The sequence below is a fragment of the Chelonia mydas genome, chromosome 1, assembly GCF_015237465.2.
Source record: "Chelonia mydas isolate rCheMyd1 chromosome 1, rCheMyd1.pri.v2, whole genome shotgun sequence".
In the NCBI taxonomy this organism is placed as follows: Eukaryota; Metazoa; Chordata; order Testudines; family Cheloniidae; genus Chelonia; species Chelonia mydas.
In genome coordinates this window covers 279,553,174-279,576,123 of record NC_057849.1, presented here as the reverse complement: position 1 = coordinate 279,576,123, position 22,950 = coordinate 279,553,174, and the positions used below count along the sequence as shown (strand labels likewise).

General features: G+C 43.1%; 1 protein-coding gene across 1 annotated transcript; it reads left to right on the top strand.

Annotated features, from left to right (window-relative positions):
• The first annotated feature begins 6,962 nt into the window (after positions 1-6,962).
• LOC102944644 (glioma pathogenesis-related protein 1) lies at positions 6,963-22,429 on the top strand. The gene is made up of 6 exons (XM_027832830.3): positions 6,963-7,300; positions 14,727-14,972; positions 16,969-17,078; positions 18,772-18,854; positions 20,401-20,427; positions 20,516-22,429. Exons 1-6 carry the CDS (start codon positions 7,121-7,123, stop codon positions 20,683-20,685), a joined length of 816 nt encoding a protein of 271 aa, XP_027688631.1. The 5' UTR covers positions 6,963-7,120; the 3' UTR covers positions 20,686-22,429.
• The last annotated feature ends 521 nt before the right edge of the window (positions 22,430-22,950 follow it).

Below are 22,950 nucleotides of genomic sequence, written 5' to 3'. Positions count from 1 at the left end.
GTCAAAGGCAAATATTCTGGCCACTGGATGAACAGTTTTCTGTTCCCTTAGTGACCAGAGCATGGGCTGCCCGAGAGCAATCAGGAACCTGCTAGAACCAATTAAGACAGGCAAACTAATCAAGACACCTGGAGCCAATTAAGAACTTTCTAGATTCAATTATGGCAGGCAGGCTAATCAGAACACCTGGTTTAAAAAGGACCTAGTAGGAGGGTGTGCTAGGAGCAGGGAGTAAGAAGGTATGCTGCTGGAGGAGTGAAGAGGTCAAGTGTGATCAGGCTTCAGGAGGAAGATCCTGCAGTGAGGATAAAGAAGGTGCTGGGGGGAAGGCAATGGGGAAGTAGCCCAGGGAGTTGTAGCTGTCATGCAGCTGATACAGGAAACACTGTGGACAGCTGCTATCCACAGGGCCCGGTCTGGAACCCGGTGTAGAGGGTGGGCCTGGGTTCCCCCTCAACCCCTGATTGGACACAGGAGGAGTTGACCTGGTCTGTGAGAAACACCAGAAGGGAAGGTCTAAATTGGAAAGGGATCTGCCCTGTCCCTGACCCACTAGGTGGGACACAGAGACTGTGGGGATTGACCTCTGTTTCCCCCATGCTGGCCAGTGATGAGGTTAGCTGAGTGGATGGCAGGTTTGAGCCACTAGCAAGAGTGGCTAAACTGAGAGCTGCTGTGAATCTCTGAGGCAAACAAATCTGCCAGTAAGCACAGGACCCACTGAGGCAGAGGAGGAACTTTGTCACACTTTTTTATATATAAGTTGGTGTATTGAAGCATTGGCAGAGCAATGATGGAGTCAGCTGCCTGTGTACTTGATAGCAGCAAGGAGCCCCATTCCAGCAACAGCAGGCTGTGTGTCATGTCCTACATGATCATCTGTTCTCCTTTTGTATCCTCATCACTAGACATTACACGCACACTTTCTGAGGGCTGAGTGACTGTGGGGAAATAGAATACAGAGCATTTCTGCTTCACATCCAGAGCAAGTGACTGAGGATTGGAAGTTTTTACCAACCAAATGACTAAGGTGGAATGAATTTGTTAGGTCTCAGTCCAATTCCAGGAGGACAAGTAGTTTGAGGACCTACAAATATAATTACAGAATACTCATTATGACCCATATTCCCTTAACTGTAACTCCAAGGACTCCACTCAACGTTTCCTTGGCTTCAACCTGGGATAGGTTATAGAATCAAGGGAACTCCCCTCCTACCTTCTGTCATAAATATAACGGGAATGGTAAACACCTTTAAAATCCCTCCTGGCCAGAGGAAAAATCCTTTCACCTGTAAAGGGTTAAGAAGCTAGGATAACCTCGCTGGCACCTGACCAAAATGACCAATGAGGAGATAAGATACTTTCAAAGCTGGGGGGGGGGGGGGGGGGGGAAGAAACAAAGCTTCTCTGTCTGTGTGAGGCTTTTGCCAGGAACAGAACAGGAATGGAGTCTTAGAACTTAATAAGTAATCTAGCTAGATATGCGTTAGATTCTGTTTTGTTTAAATGGCTGATAAAATAAGCTGTGCTGAATGGAATGTATATTCCCGTTTTTCTGTCTTTTTGTAATGTAAGGTTTTGCCTAGAGGGATTCTCTACATTTTGAATCTGATTACCCTGTAAGGTATTTACCATCCTGATTTTACAGAGGTGATTCTTTTACTTTTTCTTCAATCAAAATTCTTCTTTTAAGAACCTGATTGCTTTTTTCATTGTTCTTAAGATCCAAGGGTTTGGGTCTGTGTTCATCTATGCAAATTGGTGAGGATTTTTATCAAGCCTTCCCCAGGAAAGGGGGTGTAGGGTTTGGGAGGATTTTTTTGGGGGGGGAAAGACGTTTCCAAGCGGGCTCTTTCCCGGTTATATATTGGTTAGATACTTGGTGGTGGCCCCAATAAAGTCCAAGGGCAAAAGGTAAAAGAGTTTGTACCTTGGGGAAGTTTTAACCTAAGCTGGTAAAAATAAGCTTAGTGGGTTTTCATGCAGGTCCCCACATCTGTACCCTAGAGTTCAGACACCTTCTATTTCCCCTTCCTCTGCCCCCAAGCTGGTTTTCCATACATAAGGTTTTAATAAGTGTCTGTCCTACCTCTGTCAGCGCTGCCATGAGGCTCTTGTCTTGCTCACTTGGGAGGTTCTGCTCAGTCACTCTGGACCCAGTGCTGCTTCCAGACGTGTTGATTCAGCACAAGGGTCACAAGTGGGACTGCAGCAGAGGTAGGACAGAGAGAGGCGTTAAAAGACTTATTACCAGTGGGTTGGATTTGACATTAAACTAGCAACTAGCTTGGATTAAAATAACCCTCCAAATCCCTGCAGTTCTAGTTGAGGGGGTGCGGGCAGGAAAAGAGCTGGAGAGGTATCTATTTAATACACAATAAACACTGAATTACATACCCGAATACGCTATACGTGACTTTACTCACCTAAAATGTAAGCCACCACATTGCAAGCCCAGTGTTCTTGTGTGATACCAGACTAGACTCAATGGTTTCATGTTATGACTCTGGCAATGGCCATACCCAATTATTTACAAAAAAATAACCCATTATGTACCTGGCTGATTGTGCAATGCTTTGTCCCAGGAGAAAAATTCCTCCCTGACCCCCAAGGCAATCAGACTGTGCTCTGTGGTATGACATTTGGCTGCACTTCTCATGCTGAGCTATAGTACAAGTATTCTCAAGGATCATAAAATTAACGATAGTCAATATTGCCCTTTAAAAATATGGATATAGCTGAAGCATTGTTCAGTTAACTGTCTGCAGCACGGCAATGCAGAGTTTGATATTACTCTGAATAAAGGAATATTTCTTTTTTATTGGCTGTAAATTGACACTTCACCAGTCAGAGTAAACCAAGGGTCATGGTAGATTCTCCTTCACTGACTATTTTTAAATCAAGATTGGGTGTTTTTCTAAAAGCTGTGCTCTGGGAATTATTTTGGGGAGTTCTATGGCTGACTGTGTTATACAGAAAGAAAAGGAGTACTTGTGGCACCTTAGAGACTAACCAATTTATTTGAGCATAAGCTTTCGTGAGCTACAGCTCACTTCATCAGATGCATACTGTGGAAAGTGTAGAAGATCTTTTTATGTACACACAAAGCATGAAAAAATACCTCCCCCCACCCCACTCTCCTGCTGGTCATAGCTTATCTAAAGTGATCACTCTCCTTACAATGTGTATGATAATCAAGCTGGGCCATTTCCAGCACAAATCCAGGTTTTCTCACCCACCCTCCCCATACACAAACTCACTCTCCTGCTGGTAATAGCTTATCTAAAGTGACCACTCTCCTTACATTGTACATCTCATCACTAATGCTTTTGGCACATATCACTTGGGTACAACCAACCCAAGTACCAATGGGGTCATGGTTTGTCTCAGCACCACAACAGTTGTTGTCGAGCTTTACGGCATCAGAGGATTTGGCCATCTCTACATTTCCTGAATCTTTTATGCTGCCTTCATTGGAGTCACATATGTTTGTATCAAAGGCATTCTCAGCACCAGTCTGGAAGCCTTCTCCAATGCACTACCTCCAAACTCCAATAAGGACTGCTCCACCACTTCAGGAACAAGAGTGATTTTCCTCCTCAGCCCCGTGTAAAAAGAATTTGAAGAGCAGTTAGCAAAAGATGACAACTCTCAAGGTTCATTCCCCACTCTGAACTCTACGTCAGTGGTTCTCAAAGCCAGTCCGCCACTTGTTCAGAGAAAGCCCCTGGAGCGCCAGACCGGTTTGTTTGCCTGCCGTGTACGCAGCTTCGCGGCTCCCACTGGCCGTGGTTCGCCACTCCAGGCCAATGGGGGCTGCGGGAAGCAGCATGGGCCGAGGGACTGTTTTTGTCAGTAAATTCAGAAACTGACAGTATATACCTGAAAGAAAAGGAGGACTTGTGGCACCTTACAGACTAACCAATTTATTTGAGAATAAGCTTTCATGAGCTACAGCTCACTTCATCGGATGCATAAAATGGAAAATACACTGAGGAGATTTATATACACACAGACCATGCAAAAATGGATGTTTACCATACACATTGTAAGGAGAGTGATCACTTAAGATGAGCTATTACCAGCAGGAAAGTGGGGTGGGGGGAGAGAAAACCTTTTGAAGTGATAATCAAGGCGGGCCATTTCCAGGAGTTAACAAGAACGTCTGAGGAACGGGGGGGGGGGGGGGGGGGAATAAACAAAGGGAAATAGCTTTACTTTGTATAATGACTCAACCACTCCCAGTCTCTATTCAAGCCTAAGTTAATTGTATCCAATTTGCAAATTAATTCCAATTCAGCAGTCTCTCATTGGAGTCTGTTTTCAAAGTTTTTTTGTTGAAGAATAGTCACTTTTAGATCAGAAATCGAGTGACCAGAGAGATTGAAGTGTTCTCTAACTGGTTTATGAATGTTATAATTCTTGACATCTGATTTGTGTCCATTTATTCTTTTACGTAGAGACTGTCCAGTTTGCCCAATGTACATGGCAGAGTGGCATTGCTGGAACATGATGGCATATATCACATTGGTAGATGTGCAGGTGAACGAGCCTCTGATAGCGTGGCTGATGTGATTAGGCCCTATGATGGTGTCCCCTGAATAGATATGTGGGCACAGTTGGCAACGGGCTTTGTTGCAAGGATAGGTTCCTGGGTTAGTGGTTCTGTTGTGTGGTTGCTGGTGAGTATTTGCTTCCGGTTGGGGAGCTGTCTGTAGGCAAGGACTGGCCTGTCTCCCAAGATTTGAGAGAGCGATGGGTCGTCCTTCAGGATAGGTTGTAGATCCTTGATGATGCTTTGGAGAGGTTTTAGTTGGGGGCTGAAGGTGACGGCTAGTGGCGTTCTGTTATTTTCTTTGTTAGGCCTGTCCTGTAGTAGGTGACTTCTGGGAACTCTTCTGGCTCTATCAATCTGTTTCTTCACTTCAGCAGGTGCGTATTGTAGTTGTAAGAATGCTTGATAGAGATCTTGTAGGTGTTTGTCTCTGTCTGAGGGATTGGAGCAAATGTGGTTGTATCGTAGAGCCTGGCTGTAGACAGTGGATCGTGTGGCGTGATCTGGGTGAAAGCTGGAGGCATGTAGGTAGGAATAGCAGTCAGTAGGTTTCCGGTATATGGTGGTGTTTATGTGACCATCGCTTATTAGCACTGTAGTGTCCAGGAAGTGGATCTCTTGTGTGGACTGGTCCAGGCTGAGGTTGATGGTGGGATGGAAATTGTTGAAATCATGGTGGAATTCCTCAAGGGCTTCTTTTCCATGCGTCCAAATGATGAAGATGTCATCAATATAGCGCAAGTAGAGTAGGGGCATTAGGGGATGAGAGCTTCTACATCCATAGTGGCCAGGATGGTGTTTTCAGGAAGATCACCGATGGATTGTAGTTTCCTCAGGAAGTCAGTGGTGTCTCGAAGATAGCTGGGAGTGCTGGTAGCGTAGGGCCTGAGGAGGGAGTCTACATAGCCAGACAATCCTGCTGTCAGGGTGCCAATGCCTGAGATGATGGGGCACCCAGGATTTCCAGGTTTATGGATCTTGGGTAGCAGATAGAATACCCCAGGTTGGGGTTCCAGGGGTGTGTCTGTGCGGATTTGTTCTTGTGTTTTTTCAGGGAATTTCTTGAGCAAATGCTGTAGTTTCTTTTGGTAACCCTCAGTGGGATCAGAGGGTAATGGCTTGTAGAAAGTGGTGTTGGAGAGTTGCCGAGCAGCCTCTTGTTCATATTCTGACCTATTCATGATGACAACAGCACCTCCTTTGTCAGCCTTTTTGATTATGATGTCAGAGTTGTTTCTGAGGCTGTGGATGGCATTGTGTTCTGCACGGCTGAGGTTATGGGGCAAGTGATGCTGCTTTTCCACAATTTCAGCCCGTGCACGTTGGCGGAAGCACTCTATGTAGAAGTCCAGTCTGCTGTTTCGACCTTCAGGAGGAGTCCACCTAGAATCCTTCTTTTTGTAGTGTTGGTAGGAAGGTCTCTGTGGATTAGTATGTTGTTCGGAGGTGTGTTGGAAATATTCCTTGAGTCGGAGAAAATAGGATTCTAGGTCACCACAGAAGTGTATCATGTTCGTGGGGGTGGAGGGGCAGAAGGAGAGGCCCCGAGATAGGACAGATTCTTCTGCTGGGCTAAGAGTATAGTTGGATAGATTAACAATATTGCTGGGTGGGTTAAGGGAACCATGGCTGTGGCATGTAGTATATATACCTGGGGATTGGCAAATGCCTGTTAAATGGCTTCATTACCACTTGAATGGCTCTTTAACAGTTTCAATGTGCTAATAGGTCTGGCAGGCTTTTTCACTTTTAAGTACTAGATGCACTTCAGAGGAAGACTCACCAGGCTGCAGCAGCCAGCTGTGGTGGGAACCTACAGGAAGGGTCAGAACAGGGATAGGACGAGGCGGAAGGGTGAACACTAAGACCCAGGGATGCTCCACATTTTCAGGTGCCCTATGCAGCAGCTGCATATGTCTAAGGACAGCCCTAACTGTGATCATCTAGTCAGACCTCCTGCATAACACAAACCATAGAACTTCCCCATAATAATTCCTAGAGCAGATCTGTTAAAGTTACACCTTATTTTCAGTCCGAAACAAGAAATGAAACACACACAGACAACACATCTTGAACTCCAGTTACTATACAGAGAGTTAACATTGCTGTAAGAAGTGCATTGCTGTAGAGTTCACTAATTTGGGCTATTCTAAACTCTAGAAGTTTCTGTCTGAAACGGAGGACAGGGGTGCCAGTGGGGCGGGGGAAGTTTCCCCACATACCACCAGCCGGAGCAACGCTGCTTATTCGTCCCCTCCCCTGCCAGGAGCAACATCACGTGCTCCTCTCCCCCCTCCCCTCCCTGGCCTATTCTTTGCCCAGCCAATAAAAATGCTCACTAAAACAGAAACTTGACAGCTTCAGTGCAAAATTTATTTACCACAGTTTCTTCATTCCTTTTTTTGAGGCTGCTGAAGCTGAGTAGTTTCCTGTTACCAGTACCCTATTAAGCAGTTGTAATTTGAAGATAAAACTCAGCCTTCCAGCCAAAACACCATCCGAGGAGCTAAGAGCACCTTATATAGCTAAAATATTTTGCTTTCAAAGTTGGAAGGTCAGAGAGACATGAAAATCATGCTGTCCCTTCCTGTGATGGTAGTATTGGCTCTCTCAGTTTGCTGCTACTCTTATGAGCCAAGTACTTTACCTGATACAAGAGACAAACAGTTTATTGAGGAGTGTGTGACAGCTCATAACCGTTTTCGGTCCCGGGTGAATCCAGCAGCCAGCAACATGCTTCACATGGTAAGGTGACCTTCAACAATATTACACAATTTTACTCCTCACTTGCACACAGACGGTGAATGTTGCAATGGTGTTAACAGTTCTCAGGAAGATTTACTTTTGTAACTGCTTGCAAAAGCTTTTCAGCTACGCCAACCCTCCTTGAATCATAGTCAAAAAAACAAAACCCACACCCCCAAAACCTCAAACCACTTCAGTAAGACTCCAGTTATCACAGCTGGACACAAACCTGCTCAGTGCCTCTCCCTGGGTTCAGATGGATTTTTCAAACCCCACTCTTACGTTTGAGGTTTATGGTATGAAAATCCTCCTTATTTTAAACTGTCACAGCTCAGCAGCCTGTGTGATTTATGTGAAGCCTTAAATATGCCCATTAGTTGGTTTCCACCCCTCCCGGCTCTCTTCAGTGTTGTGTGCTGTAAATCTACGCTGGAAGAGGACACTGTCATCAAGTTACTTTGTAGATTTTAAAGCTGTTTTGTTACCTGCTATGCTGTCTCAGGACTTCATCCAACAGAGGATTATTCACAGCTGGTGGTGGTCATAGAATATCCGGGTTGGAAGGGACCTCAGGAGGTCATCTAGTCCAACCCCCTGCTCAAAGCAGGACCAATCCCCAATTTTTGCCCCTATTTTGTTCCTATAACCTGGAGGTGCTGGGGCGGCAGCAGAGGCCCAAAAGAAACTAAACCAAATCTAACCAGGAATGAAGTCCCTGGCTGTCAGTTCTAGGATCTTTCAGGCTCCCCATTCACCTGATTATTACTGTTGGGAGTGCAGTGTCTACCCATCCCACGCTTGGATACAGACAGATCCAGCCTTCTGTTAAAAATATAAAAATCCCCTTAAGGGGATAACTCCCATTTGTCAACTGCAACAGTGATTCCCTTTCCCTAGTTCAAGGGACTCACAAACTACATTGATAAATGTGTATAAGTATGTAACAGAAACCCTGCTGTTCTGTTCAGAGGGACAAATCCTTGGGAGGGTTTCTTCAAAGTCCTGTTTCGGAGTAGCAGCCGTGTTAGTCTGTATCCGCAAAAAGAACAGGAGTACTTGTGGCACTTTAGAGACTAACAAATTTATTTGAGCATAAGCTCTCGTGAGCTACAGCTCACTTCATTGGATGCATTCAGTGGAAAATACAGTGTGGAGATTTAAATACACAGAGAACATGAAACAATGGGAATGAAGCAGGAGAGCGGGTGGGGGGGGGGACCTTTTGTAGTGATAATCAAGGTGGACCAGTCCCTTGTAATTTTTTATTATTAATTTATATTATAGCATCACCTAGAGGCCCCAGCCAAGCTCAGGGTCACCTTCTGCTAGGCATTGTACAAACCTGTAGTAAGAAAAGACAAATATAAAAGCCAGATATAAGACAGAAGGGGATACAAAAGGATTAAATGATTTGTCCATAGTCACCCAGTAAGGTAGTGGCAGAACTGGAAATGGAATATAACTCTCCTGAGTTTCAGTCTTGTGCCCAATCTACTAGACCATGCTGTTTATTACATATGTAGTGATGTTTAGAATGCTTAAAAGAGATTAATAATAGTCCATCTCATCTCTTACTTAGTTTAGAAGGTAAATAGATATTAACTTTATTTGGTTTGAATTGCCCTGGGCAGAAAGCAATAACATAACATAACAATATAACATTCAAAAACCAATCGGAGAACACTTCAATCTCTTTGGTCACTCGATTACAGACATAAAAGTGGCAATTCTTCAACAAAAAAACTTCAAAAACAGACTCCAACGAGAGACTGCTGAATTGGAATTAATTTGCAAACTGGATACAATTAACTTAGGCTTGAATAAAGACTGGGAGTGGATGGGTCATTACACAAAGTAAAACTATTTCCCCATGTTTATCCCCCTGCTGTTCCTCAGACGTTCTTGTCAGCTGCTGGAAATGGCCCACCTTGGTTATCACTACAAAAGGTCCCCTCCCCCGACTCTCCTGCTGGTAATAGCTCACCTTACCTGATCACACTCATTACAGTCTGTATGGTAACACCCATTGTTTCATGTTCTCTGTGTATATAAATCTCCCCGCTGTATTTTCCACTGCATGCATCCGATGACGTGAGCTGTAGCTCACGAAAGCTTATGCTCAAATAAATTTGTTAGTCTCTAAGGTGCCACAAGTACTCCTTTTCTTTTTTCAAAGTCCTGGGAAAACATCCCACCCTACCTAGTTCCCTTTCTTGTTAGGATGGGTAATATTTAGGTTGTGATGCTTCCTGTATCTTCTCGTTGGAGAAGTCTCCATTACTGAACTTCAAGACAGGGAAATCAAGATATATTGGTGCTGTGGCCAAATATACTCTAGGGAAAAATCTGCCACCACATAAGATGTACTGTGTCCATGCTCAGCAAGATCCCTGCCAACATTCTAAAACTCATTTGCATATATGACAATTGGAGTGACCAGCGACTGTGAATCCACCACCAGGAAAGAGGTGGCCGCTAAGAAGCGGACCCTATGTACGCACAAACCATGAGTAACTTTGCTGAGACAACTACTGGAGAGGCAATTTTTTTTTCCTGGATAAACACCACAGACTGGAAGTTGGAAAATGTTTTTTTTTTTCTTTTTACAGTTATGAGAATAGTGTGTGTTTGTTACAGTAACTCCTCACTTAATGTTGTCCCAGTTAACGTTGTTTTGTTATTAGGGAACATGCTCGTTTAAAGTTGTGCAATGCTCCCTTATAACGTTGTTTGGCAGCCACCTTCTTTGTCCACTGCTTGCATTGGAGCTAGCTGATGGGGGTTGGAACCAGAGTGGACTGGCAGCTCCCCTATCAGCTCCCCTAAGTTCCCTGTGCAGGTTATCAATTGCTGGGCAGTTCAGCTGTCCCTCCCCCCACTGCTATGTGCTGCTCCTGCCCTCTGCCTTGGAGCTGCTCCCAGGAGCCTCCTGCATGCCGGGGGGGGGGGGGGAGGGAGGGAAGAGGGGTGCTAATGTCAGAGTGTCCCCCTCCCCCCCGCTCCTGCCCCCCATCTCCACAGAGCAGGGGGGAGGGACAGGAAGGGGATGGAGGGAGCTTGCTGGCAGCAGCTGCTGTCTCAACTTGCTGATCTACTTAAAAGGCAATGTACTTAGAGTGGGGTCAGCATACTTAAAGGGGCAATGCACGTCTCTCACACTCACGGTATATGTCTCGGTGTCTCTCTACCATGCTGTGTCTCCTCCCTCCATTCATGCTGCCTTGTACAGTGTGAAGCTACATTAACAATGTGTTACCCTTGAGGGCTCAACGGAGTGCTAGTTCATCATTTAGCAGTAAGGCATTCCCTGGGAAATATCCCACCCTCTTCCACCCTCTGACTCCACCAGCTCAACCAAGCTTCACAGTCATAATTGTTGTGTAAAGTATTAAATTGTTTGTTTCAAATTTTTGTACTGTGTAGATGTGTGGGGGTATGCACACACACAAATCTAGTCTTTTGTCAGGTGAAAAAATTTCTTTGGAACCTAACCCCCTCTATTTACATTAATTCTTATGGGGAAAATTGGATTTGCTTAACATGGTTTCACTTAAATTAGCATTTTTCAGGAACATAACTACAACGTTAAGCGAGGAGTTACTGTACGTGCTGGTTCAAAGCTTCCAGATGAAGCTGGCCCTCTCACTAGGTTCTACCTGGGTCCTGTCTGCCTATCCCCCTCAAGGTTCTTTTACTGGTGCCTGTCACCATCCTGAGTCTTGTACGTCTTATTGAAAGAGCAGTAGGGTTGTATATTAGGATTACAGCAATGAAGTGCAAAATTTCTTTGTTTTAAATTAGACACAAAATCTGAAGAATTATGCTCACAAATTATAGGGGAAAGATTATATTACAACTAGTATGAGGCCTAAAAACCTTGACAGAATTATTTTTGAAGGAGGTCAGACTAATTCAACCCTGCCCCCCCCTCCAATGAGGTACCTAATGTGGAAGAAGCAATAGGGGAAGTGCCAAAACCTATTGTGAAATACAATGTAGTGTAAAACCACACACGTCTTAGTCATACTTAACTTTTAATTGTTGAAGAGCTAAGCAAAGAGAATTACAGTATTTCACTTGGAGCCCTTGTTTACCTCAGGGCAAATCTACACTACAAAATTAAGTTGACCTAAGTTACACTGATATATAGCCACCACAGAATTGAATCAATTTTACACGTCCACACTACTCCTTTCGTTGGTGGTGTGCATCCTCACCAGGAGCGTTTGCACTGATTTAACTGCTAGCATGGGGCATTGTGGGACAGTTTCTGAAAGGCAGCAATAGTCAGTATAAGCAAAGCATGTCTACACTGACAGTGCAGCGACCCTAACTACATCGACTTAAGTGCTACATCTCTCTCAGAGGTGGAGTTAATAAGTCAGTGTAGAGGGCGACTTACATCAGTGGAAACTACATATTATTGTGGACACTTACAAAGAATTAGGTCAATGTAAGCTGCCTTATGTCGATCTAACTCTGTAGTATAGACCAGGCCTCAGATCACGCTCAGGATTCTATCTACAGATATAAGAGAACAAACTCAAGATATTCCACCTTTTTGAGAATAGCCTTTTTAAAATGGATGTGAGAAGCATTTCCTCTTTCTCTTCATGCAAGCAACAAAAATACAAGAAGAGGCTGTTGACAGTGTTTGTGGTGTCTTCAGCATCTAAAGAATATGTCAATTTCAAAATAACTCTACACATCTTACTGGGAGGTTACAGAGGCATTACCAAAGAAGAGAGACTGTCAAATTCTTCGTTGCAAACAAGTGAACTGACAAATGTAACCCTTCCTCCCTGCTCAGTTTGTGTGAAGGCACTCCTTGGGCCTCATCCAAAGGCCATTCAAGTCAGTGGAAAGACTCCCAGTGACTGCAATGGGATTTGGACCTGTCACTTCCTTGCAAGTATTCAGCAGTTTTCAACTGTTCATGCACTGTTCACTTTGGGTACATTGACACTTCCTCAGGGACCATGCTTCCCAGCATAGGTAAACAGACACGCACTAGCTTTGCTCGAGCTGGTTCGCTAAAAATAGTGGGGTAGCATGGGTGGCAGCTTGGGCTAGCTGCCTGGTGCAAACCTGCCCACAGCCCCAAGGTACAGAGTCTGCCGGCTAGCCTGAGCCACCACCCATGCTTTCCCTGGCTACACTGCTATTTTTAGCATGTTAGCAGGAGCAAAGCCAGCACATCCTTCTCCCCACACTGGGAAGCGTGCTCCCAGATGTAATGTAGTGATATTCTTTGCCTGTACAGTGGTGGGCCATTGGTCACCCAAGTCATATGGCATTGTTTCTGCTCCCTAATTTGATGTGTGAATTATTTTTAAATGTGAGAATAAAAATTGATGAGGAGTTATTGAAAAATAATGAATATGTTTTCCATGTGGTATTTGTACAAAAAACAGCCATTCCTCACACGCTCTTATTGGCTTTTCACATGAATCAATCTTTGTTTATGTGAACAAAGATGCAGTCACACGGAAAGCTAATAAGAGTTATAAATATGGTCAAACAAATCAGTCCTTTGGGATCTGAGTGTTTACAAACGCTGTTTTTGCAGGAGTCAACCAACTCTAACTAGGTGTAGTCACACAAATAGGAAAAAAATGCACAGATTGTTTTCGGAGGTAGAGGAGAAAAATTGAATTGTAAAGAAGAACAAAAACTACAGAACAGGTCCCCTAAACTCTCTGAACCAAATTCACTACTTGCAACCATTGTCTGGGTCTCTTTCTTATAACTCATAGGGGTTGCACAGATGTAACAAGGAATATTACTCTTAACTTGTAATAATATTAAGGCTGGAATTGGAAAGTAGTCTCTTGTAAATATTCATTCAAGCAGATCTATTGTATTTGTTCTCTTTAAAAATTAGGGAAATATCAAGTAACAGTTTGTCTAAATTACTGACAAAAGCTTGATAAACCAGTTAATATGAAAAAACAAACTTCAGGAATATTTTGTTGGGCAAGTTGTTTTTATATCGATTTTGTGAGACAAACCCAAGCAAAGTCAAAGATTTAAACCATAAATGCTGACATTATAACTCACCTGTTCTGAAAGGAAATCACCTCAACTTGAGTTAGTTACTAAATGTCAGCTAGAAATATCTTAGCTTTTGTTGATTTATGCACAATTCACTTTTACAGTCTTAGCTACAAAAAGAAAGGGAAGAAATATATATTTGCAGTGGGTTATAAAATGTATCTCTAAAATATGTTTAGAAATTACCTCAGTTTAATACTACTGTAACATAATACAGTTGTCAGCATATTTCAAGTACTGTACTTAGATAAATGTCATAAGCTACATTTCATAAAATTTAAAGTCTCATTGTGTTAGTTTTACATTTCTAGTGATCATTTAGTCCTTGACAGAGCAGTTAGTATTGATAATTAATTTGAAAAGAAGAAAGTTTATTTACAGACACTTAGGCAGTCAGGAGATGCAACAGAAATTCCACAAGTTAAAATTTTTCTAAAAAACAAAATACGTCATGCAAGCATGGAATTGACTGGGTCACTGAATTTTCACAATAAAAAGGGGTCTTTTTAAAGATACAAGTGTAAGATCCCAGGGCTGAGTTTTCAGAAAGACACAACTCTACATTTGTCCCAGAAGGCTTTGTGTGCACAAAGAAAAAGCAAAAGCAAAACACTTGTGCAAATAGGCATTTGAGTATACAAATTTCATAGACAGCAATTTGACTGTCTGATTTGCATAGGCAAATTCATGTTTGTTTATGCAAATATGGATTTGGAGCCAGCGTTTGCACTCACAGAACTTGTGAGTACAAATTTACAGGCAGAGTTTAAACCACGTTAAAAGTTTGGCTCATGGTATGCACATGACTTGATTAGAAAGTCAAGGGGCTCTGCCAACGGGCATGCATATTAAGCTCTCATTGACTTTAATGTTAACCACACACACAGATAGGATTTGCTCTAGGATTGTGCAAAAAATTGGAACATCTGGGATTATCCTCAGCCCATAAAACTGGACAGATGGCAACACAAATTTGCTCTGAAATACCTATGGTGCTCTTGAAAATTAGTTCTTTAACACAGCAATGAATCCCCATTTTTGACTAAAAAGAGCTTAAATGCCTACATTTATTTTCCAAACAAGTTTAGTGTTTGTCTTATAAACCCAGGAGTCCAGCAAAAACAGAACTTTGATGTGCCTGTCTGAATGAGTGGTTAAACTTATCAAAAACTGTCCTGTGTACTCATTTATCAGCTGGTTCTATAAAACTCCCGAGCCCTTTCTTGGAAATCTCCAAGGAGGCCAGGAATGAATAGATATGCAGAACATATGAAATTTTCACATCTGCGATGGCCTCCCTAGGAAATTCCTTTGCATTACTGTTATGCCAATGTAACTAAAAATGGTTTGTGTCTGTCTTTACATTTGGCAGAGCTGGGACCCAGATTTGGCAAAGACAGCCAGAGCATGGGCAAAGACATGTCAGTTTAAACATAATATCTATCTCAAGATACGCGGGAAAGCCCACCCTACCTTTACTTCTGTTGGAGAAAACATCTGGACTGGGTCTCTCCACATTTTTTCTGTGACTGCAGCCCTCACTAGTTGGTACAGTGAATTCAAAGACTACGCCTATGGCACTAACACTTGCACCAACATGTGTGGCCATTACACTCAGGTAAGTCATTTGCTACATTTCTCCAGCTGAACTTCAGAATTATTTTTGTCGATCGTAATTTAAAATGGGAGATTCTTATTCCAATTCAACAAACTATTTTCTAAGTCTTGTAATCACACTGTGCGCATGCGCTTTTTATTTCACTGTTTTAGAAAGGGCCCTTGAAATAAAGAGGATTTTTTTTTTAATCTTTTAAATTTAATCTTATTTGTGTTTCCCTGAAAAAGACTCTCTCTAGCAAGGAATCAGATACAGACCCTCAGGCTCGTAGTAGCAATACAGGTTATTTAAGAGTTCAGAATGGGCTCAAAATCAGAATGGGGCAAGACTGGAAATTGGCTACAGGGTCTTTCAGTTTTAGGTCAGCAATTCAAAAAGATCAGGCTCAGATTGGTAATGACTAAAAAAATCATTATTACTGTTACCAGCTGTGTAATCCAGAAGCTATTTGCAATGCACAGCTTTATTCAGCCTATATTTATGAAAAATATGCACCATTTTTATGTGCAAGTAGGAGGTTTGCTTTATATTAACTATCTACATATTCTCACATATATATAGCTCTCGCTTTTATAAAGAGTCCCATTAAAAACTGCTTTCCGACTGCACAGTGGCCTATATGTTAAATGAAATTGTGGCATCAGCCCAGTTCGTAGCAGATAAGGTTCATGTCTCCTGTGGGCAGTCTCACCAAAAAGAGGCAAAGGATCATGCGGACATGAAGGCTGAGCTGTTGAGCTTTGCCTACAGACAAAAAGAGGATTTCAGTTTCTGGGAACATCACACCAGCATTTTTTGGGAGCAATAAATTCACTAAAACTTGTTATAAAAAGTTTAAAATACGGTGGAGGAATGGTTAGCGAGCAGAAAGTCACATTCCTGGGATGCTGAGAGGCAGGAATCCAGCTGAGAGCCTTTCATTCTCATTGGATAAAGGGTAACTTTAGGTACTTTGAGCCAAACTGTACTCTTACATAACCTAACTGGCTTCAGCATGTGGGGAAATTGAGTTGAGTGAGAGATGAGCTGAAATGGGCCTTTATTGCACGTCATGTCTTTGACCTATTAACGCTTTTCCAGATAGAAAAATAGTGCGGGTCAGTGGACTACAATGAAGTCAATGAGACCGATTCAACACACCTAACCTTCACGTTTCCTAGAAGAAGTCAACTACCTGCCCAAGTTATTTTCCTAGTCACACAAGATCAACATATGAAAATGCATCAGTGGAAAGAATTCCCGTTTGCCAGTGTTTTCAATAATTTAATGTGTCCTCCTTTATATGCATTTAAACATGACATATTTGGGGACTGGCTTGGTTACTTTTTGCAGAAGCCAGTCCCTGTACAGCATTCTCTGTCCACACCTGACTTAGGCTATGTCTACATTGGCACTTGTCGGTATAACTTATGTTGCGCAGGGGTGTGAAAAACACACAGTCCTGAGTGACGTAAGTTACACCAACAGAAGCACCAGTGTGGACAGCGCTATGTCAGCAGGAGATGCTCTCCCGCCAACATAGCTCCTAGCACTTATTGGAGGTGATTTAATTACGTTGACGGGAGAGCTCTCTCCCGTCAGCATGGAGTGGCTACATGGGAAGTCTTACAGCAGTGCAGCTGCATCGGGACAGCTGTGCCACTGTCAGGTCTCTAGTGTAGACATGGCTTCACGCTGTACCTCATCTTTATGTTCCTGACTTATCCATTGTAAACGGTGCCCTGGATGTTCCACCTTTTCTTAGCTGGTACAGACATTCTGTTTCCAGCCTGCTGATCCATTTACCTCCTTAGTCCTGTCTCCCCAGAAACGAGGCCTCACCCGTGTCCAACTACTCATGTCAAGCCAGGCCTGGACAAGTAAAGAGTCCCTAGGATACATTTTTCTTAGTTCAGCAATTGTGTGTGTGTGTCACAAGTACGGTAGCAGTCTCTCTGTAGTCCCATGAATGTTAAATCAGGTATTTGATTGTAGCTTATGGTCCACTTCTTTTCAGGTTGTTTGGGCGACAAGTTACAAAGTTGGCTGCGCTGTTCACTTTTGCCCTACAGTAACAGGGTTTCATGGATCGAAGGCAGCACATTTCATTTGCAACTATGGGCCAGCGTAAGTCCTCTCATTACAATTATTGTACAAGGCTGTGGTGTGGGGGAGGAGCGACTCGTTACTTTCCGAGAAACTCGTGTGGATAATGCTTGAAGCAGCAATGAGATCTTCCACAGGAAGCCATGCCCAATTCTCTTTGCTCGGGGAGAGGGCTACCCACTGGAGTCAATAAAGGGGCCAAAGGTAAAATAGGGGAGATGCTGGAAGATGGATTGCATTGAATATTTGAGCAACTGATCTTCTGATTGGTGTATCACTGGCAAACCATACACTTGATGTTACTTCTGAGCATGCATGGAAATTTTTTAAGACTTGGCAGGAGTTCAACCCTAACTCTGAAATTTACATTCAAGGGATTTAGCCCTTAAACACAGAGCCTTTATCTGTGTAAACATCGCCACTCCTTTTATCTATTCAGTGGCCCTTTGGGGGGAGGGGAGTAGTTCTCCAATTTAACTATGTCATTCTATACATAGGGTATGTCTATACTGCAATTGGAGGTGTGGTGGTAGCTTGGGTGGACGTACCGGAGCTAGCTTTAATCTAACTAGGGCAAGTACTAACAGCAGTAAAGCCGCAGCAGCAAGGAGTCCAGCCTAGGTTTGCCACCCAAGTAAGTACTTAGGGTTCCAGGCTCGCAGGCCAAGTAATTACCCAGGGTCACGGGCAGGCTTGTACAGCCCGCACTGAAGCCCATGCTGATGTGACTTCACTGTTCTCAATTTTCAGGCTAGCTAGTTTATACGATGCAATCATCCCTCCCTCCCTCCCCCACCCCCAACTGCAGTGCAGACATACCCTAGGGTAACCAAGATTGACTAGAATACAAGACTGTACTTGCAAATATGTCAAACCAGTGCTTTATAAAGTGTACTGCAGTATCCTTGGACTTCTAATACATCTCTTGATACTGTGTGAGCCAGCATCCTATTGGTGTCCTTTACCGCTGCTGAATAGTAGATTGAAACTCTGTATGCTGTGTTTCTTGTACACCCAAATTCTATCCTTTAGCATGTGAGCTAACCGAATCAAACTATACTTCATTTGGGCATTAGTTCCATGAGTGTCCCTTTTGATTTAGTGACATTCAACCCTGTGCAGGGGGAGAGCACAAAAGCTATGGACCACTTAAATTCCACTTAATCCTTCATTTGAGTGCTTGTCCTCAAGAGGGTTTACTGGAGATTATATAAACAAACAAATATGGGGTGAAATCCTGGCCCCATTGAGTTCAGTTGGGAAAGGGGTCCTAGAAAGGAAGGAGGGTGCGGAAAGAGAGAGAGAGAGAGGGAGAGACAACCGATGCCTATAACAGTCTGCATATAAACTGAAATAAAATAGCTCCCTTACAGATTCCCAGCCAGCCTGACAGGGATTCCTCTATATTAAAAGGTGCAGTGCGCACAGTATTCAGTAACTCTTTCAGTAGCATAGCTAAATACCACATTTTCAAAGTTCTCAGCATCTGGAAGTTGACATTTGGCCGTGTTAGACAAAACTTCATTAAAATGGAGTTCCTAAACATGGGGTCCAGTCATTCCTGCTCTCTTCCATTTCACTGCATGTTCTGTGTGCAAGGGACTTTGCTGTAGTATTTCCTCATGATAAAATCATTGCAACAAAACGTGAACCCAAGACAGTCAAATGCTTCCCAAGGAGGTCAATATCAGAACAAAGTTTTCCCTCTTTGCAGTGGGAATTATCCGACACAGCCTTATAACACGGGAGCAGCATGCAGCAAATGCAACGGTGAGAAGTGTGTGGATAACCTATGTGGTAAGTAAAAAGGAAAGTTCCTCACTGAATGATATCATATGGAAAGACCCATAAATAAGACATAATATCAATGGACCATTGTCACAAGACAATGGTTGCTTGCTTTCAAGTATGTATGAGAAACGACATCCAAAAGCCAAGTATGGTGGGGATCCACATGGAGGAGGAAAAGAAAATATGAAGAACCCCTTTTCCACCCCAGGTAGCAAGAGACACTCTTAGCACACCGGTGAGCATTAGGAGGGAGCCAGGCTAATACCCCCACCAGTGCAACAAAACTGCAAGGGAGTGGCTAGCCAGCCTGGGATCACAGCTAGGCCCAACCTTCTGTAAGCGTATGATTTGCTCTCCACCACGTGTTGGGGTGGGGATGCAGAGAGGCAATATGCTGGTTTTTCAAAAGGAACATGAAGCAGCCCAGCTGGAAAAGTTTTCAGAAAATGTTCAGCCCAGTGACTGTACCACTGTGGATAACTACTTAATAGTCATTGGGCCAGAGACAGAGAACACAACATTACAATCCACCTGGGAGGTGGAAGACCCAGGGTCCAGTCCCCCTGCTCCAATCTCTCTTTTGTTATTTATCCACAGTGGAACAGCTTCAATAGAAGAAACTGAGGGAGCCCCAACATCAGAATATCCCAAAGCTCAGGGGTTAGAACCTGCTCCTGGGGAAGGGAGACCCCTGTTCAAATCCTTCCCCTCCCCTCAGAGAGGGAGAGTGGGGAATTGAACCTGACTCTCCTACATCCCAGAAGAACACCATAATCACTGGGCTAACAGTTATAAGGTGGGTGGCAGCACCAGCATCTCTTCCTCCTCTGGCTGTTTTGAACTGAGCAAGGCAGACGCCTAACTCATTCCTGCAAGAGGTGCCTAAACTGCCTGACTCCACGCTCTGGATTCCCATTCATGCATCACTAAGCAGAGAGAGGTGCCTAAGTCCAGGCTGCAGGGAGATGGGGCTATCTCAGAGGGAGTGGGGCAAAGGACACACCCCTCTCATCAGCATCTCCCATTGGCTATCTTAGGCTGCTCCCCATCTAGTGTGTTGTGGAATGCATACTCTCTCCCCATTCATTGTATAGGGGCCTAAATGAGACTCTGTGGATCAGTGTTTGTTCTGTGATTTTCTAGAGGCCTAAAAGTTAAGTGTTGTGATGTTCAGCATTGTAGCTCCTAGGTCTCTTTGTGGCTCCAAGCCTAAGTAAATAGCGATAGCATTAGTTGCAGTGATCAAATCCTACTTCCTCTATTTCAGCCACGAGGGGCTAAAAGAAGCAGGTGGTTATGAGCAAGTTCTGTCTCAGCGAGGCCCGGAAGTATCATTGTGGAAATACGTTATTCTCAGATTTCCTCTTTTGGGAATTTTTTCAATGTTTTATTAAAGTGAAACAGACATATTTATATTACACCCAGGTGAGAAAAGCACAGATCCTGGAGCATCTCGTTATGTACCCAAGTTCTCAATTATTTTTCATTTTTTTTAATTAAAATGGTTTCTAACTGGTAAACATGTTTATGTTCCTTTCTCTTCTCTTGCCAGAAAATCCAGAGCGTGAGAAAGTCATAAGTATGTATCACAATCAGATATTGTTTCTTGAATTTGTTACCTTAAGCACAGTTATGCTGGAAAATAATTCCTCCTGTTTTGTTTATAGGTAACTCTGGGTGGTATCCAGACTGGGACAAGTATCCAGACCAGGATAAAGCCATGTGTGACCAGTACTGCATCACTGTTCTAATTTTAAGGCCATCACTAATTGTACTGACTTTTGGAGCTGTCTGGTTTCTACAGAAGCATTATCCCCAAATATCTATAAGTGACTAATATGCATTTGAAAGATTGCAGGAACACTTTGGGCTATTCTGCTCCTATTCCAAGTGCAGATTTCCCCATTATTAGTGTGGGGGGGTGGAATCTAACACAATGATCTGTAGAATGAGGCCTATTCTATTAATGATAAATTGCATGTGATTTGAAAATAGATAAATGCAAAAAAGCCACCCACAACTCTTAATCCAAGGTAACTATCTGAATATAGGTGAAGGCTCACTGTAAGTCACTTGGTTAAGGGCCAGAGTTCAGTGCATGAATTCACCCTTCTCTTTTACGTGCCCTGATATTTGAGGACCTAACTGCACAAGCTTAAGGACATATTAACATACAGCTAATTACTGCTGTCCTTACCCACAAGAATAGTTGAATAGAAGTCAATTGGATTACCTATGTGAGTAAATGAGGCAAGATGTGGCCTGTAACCTTTTGCATTTGACACTGTAGGTGTTTGGTTTTTGTTTAAATGTTGGAGAGGATGAAGAGAAGAGTCACAAGTTCCTTAGCTAGCAGGCACCCTCAGTCCAGCCACAGGCCATCTGGTGCCCTTCCTCATCCTCCTGCACCTCAGTCATATGAGCATTTCTTGACAGGCACCAGTTAGTGGCAGGTGACTAGTGTTTGTTCATACTGTGGGCTGAGCACCGGATATACCCATGCAGTTATTGAAATGTGCATTGCCTCGCAGAGCTTGCAAAGTGTAAACTTTTGTAACTGGAAAACTACTGATTAGATTTTCTTCACTTAGATCTTTTGATTAGATTGTGAGCTCTTTGAAACAGGGACTGTGTCTTTATTGTTGGGTGGAAAGCACCTAGCATGTTGTGGGGACTACCAGAATATAAAGAACAATAAACTCATGCTTTTTAGAGTTTAATGAAGTCTAAAAGCAAGTCAAATAGAAGAAAATACTTCAAACTTGCATTAAAAGTTACCTATTTCACTTTATACAATGTGCATCATAATTCAATAGTTACATAGCCTAAACAATGTTTACCTACAAGGGGCCCAATCCTGCAAACACTTAGGCATGTGAGTAGCTTTGCCTGTGTGAACAAACCCATTAGTTTAACTACTCAAAAGAATAAATGGACACAAATCTGACATCAGAAATCATAACATTCAAAAACCAGTAGGAGAACACTTCAACCTCTCTGGTCACTCAAAAACAGACTTAAAGATAACAATTTTGCAACAGAAAAGCTTCAAAAACAGACTCCAACGAGAAACTTCTGAACTGGAATTAATTTGCAAACTAGGTACCATTAACTTGGGCTTGAATAGAGATTGGGAATGGCTGGGCTATTACACAAATTGATTCTATTTCCCCATGTTAAGTATCCTCACACCTTCTTGTCAACTGTCTGAAATGGGCAATCTTGATTATCACAAAAGTTTTTTTTCCCTCCTGCTGATAATAGCTCATCTTAATTAATTAGCCTCTTAGAGTTGGTATGGCAACATCCACCTTTTCATGTTCTCTGTATGTATATATATCTTCTTACTATATGTTCCATTCTAGGCATGGGATGAAGTAGGCTGTGCTCAAATAAATTTGTTAGTCTCTAAGGTGCTGCAAGTACTCCTGTTCTTTTTCCGGATACAGACTAACACGGCTGCTACTCTGAAACCTGTCATTAGCTTAACTGACTACTTGTGAGAATGATGTTACTTATACGCATTAAGTGTTTGCAGGCCTGGGCCCTAGCCACTCCTCTGAGACCCCCCCAAAATAAAAGACAATGCCCTCACTTGCTCATCTCATCTCTTCCAAAACATTTGGCTGAGTAAGAAGTATTTGCAACATCCCCTGTGACAAATCTTGGGGCTCTGTCAAAGAGAGCAAGATGATTTGGGGAACCTATGTGCAACCTACAAACTGTTTGGTGTTATTCACCCTCTGTAAGCCCTTACGATTATTTTAAACTGTATTCTGACTACATACTCCTTGTGCTAAACACAAAGGGAAGGGTGCCTGACTGTCTGTCTTTGAACGAGACTCTGATGGGCCTTTAAAGACTGGAGGGCTGAGAAGTTGGGGAAATACTCACAGAAGGACTGACAGAGAAACAGGTTTCCACACAGGAGGGGAAACCTTTTAGACTGCTGGTCAGGCCAGGAGCTGGAGGACATTGACTGGGGGGTCAGAGAGAGAGAGAGACAGAGATAGACAGACACTTCATGTTCTGAAGAAGTCATGTGCAGGAGGTAGGAGAAGGAGGAGGATCCTGGACACCGTAGAAGACCCTGACCAAATCC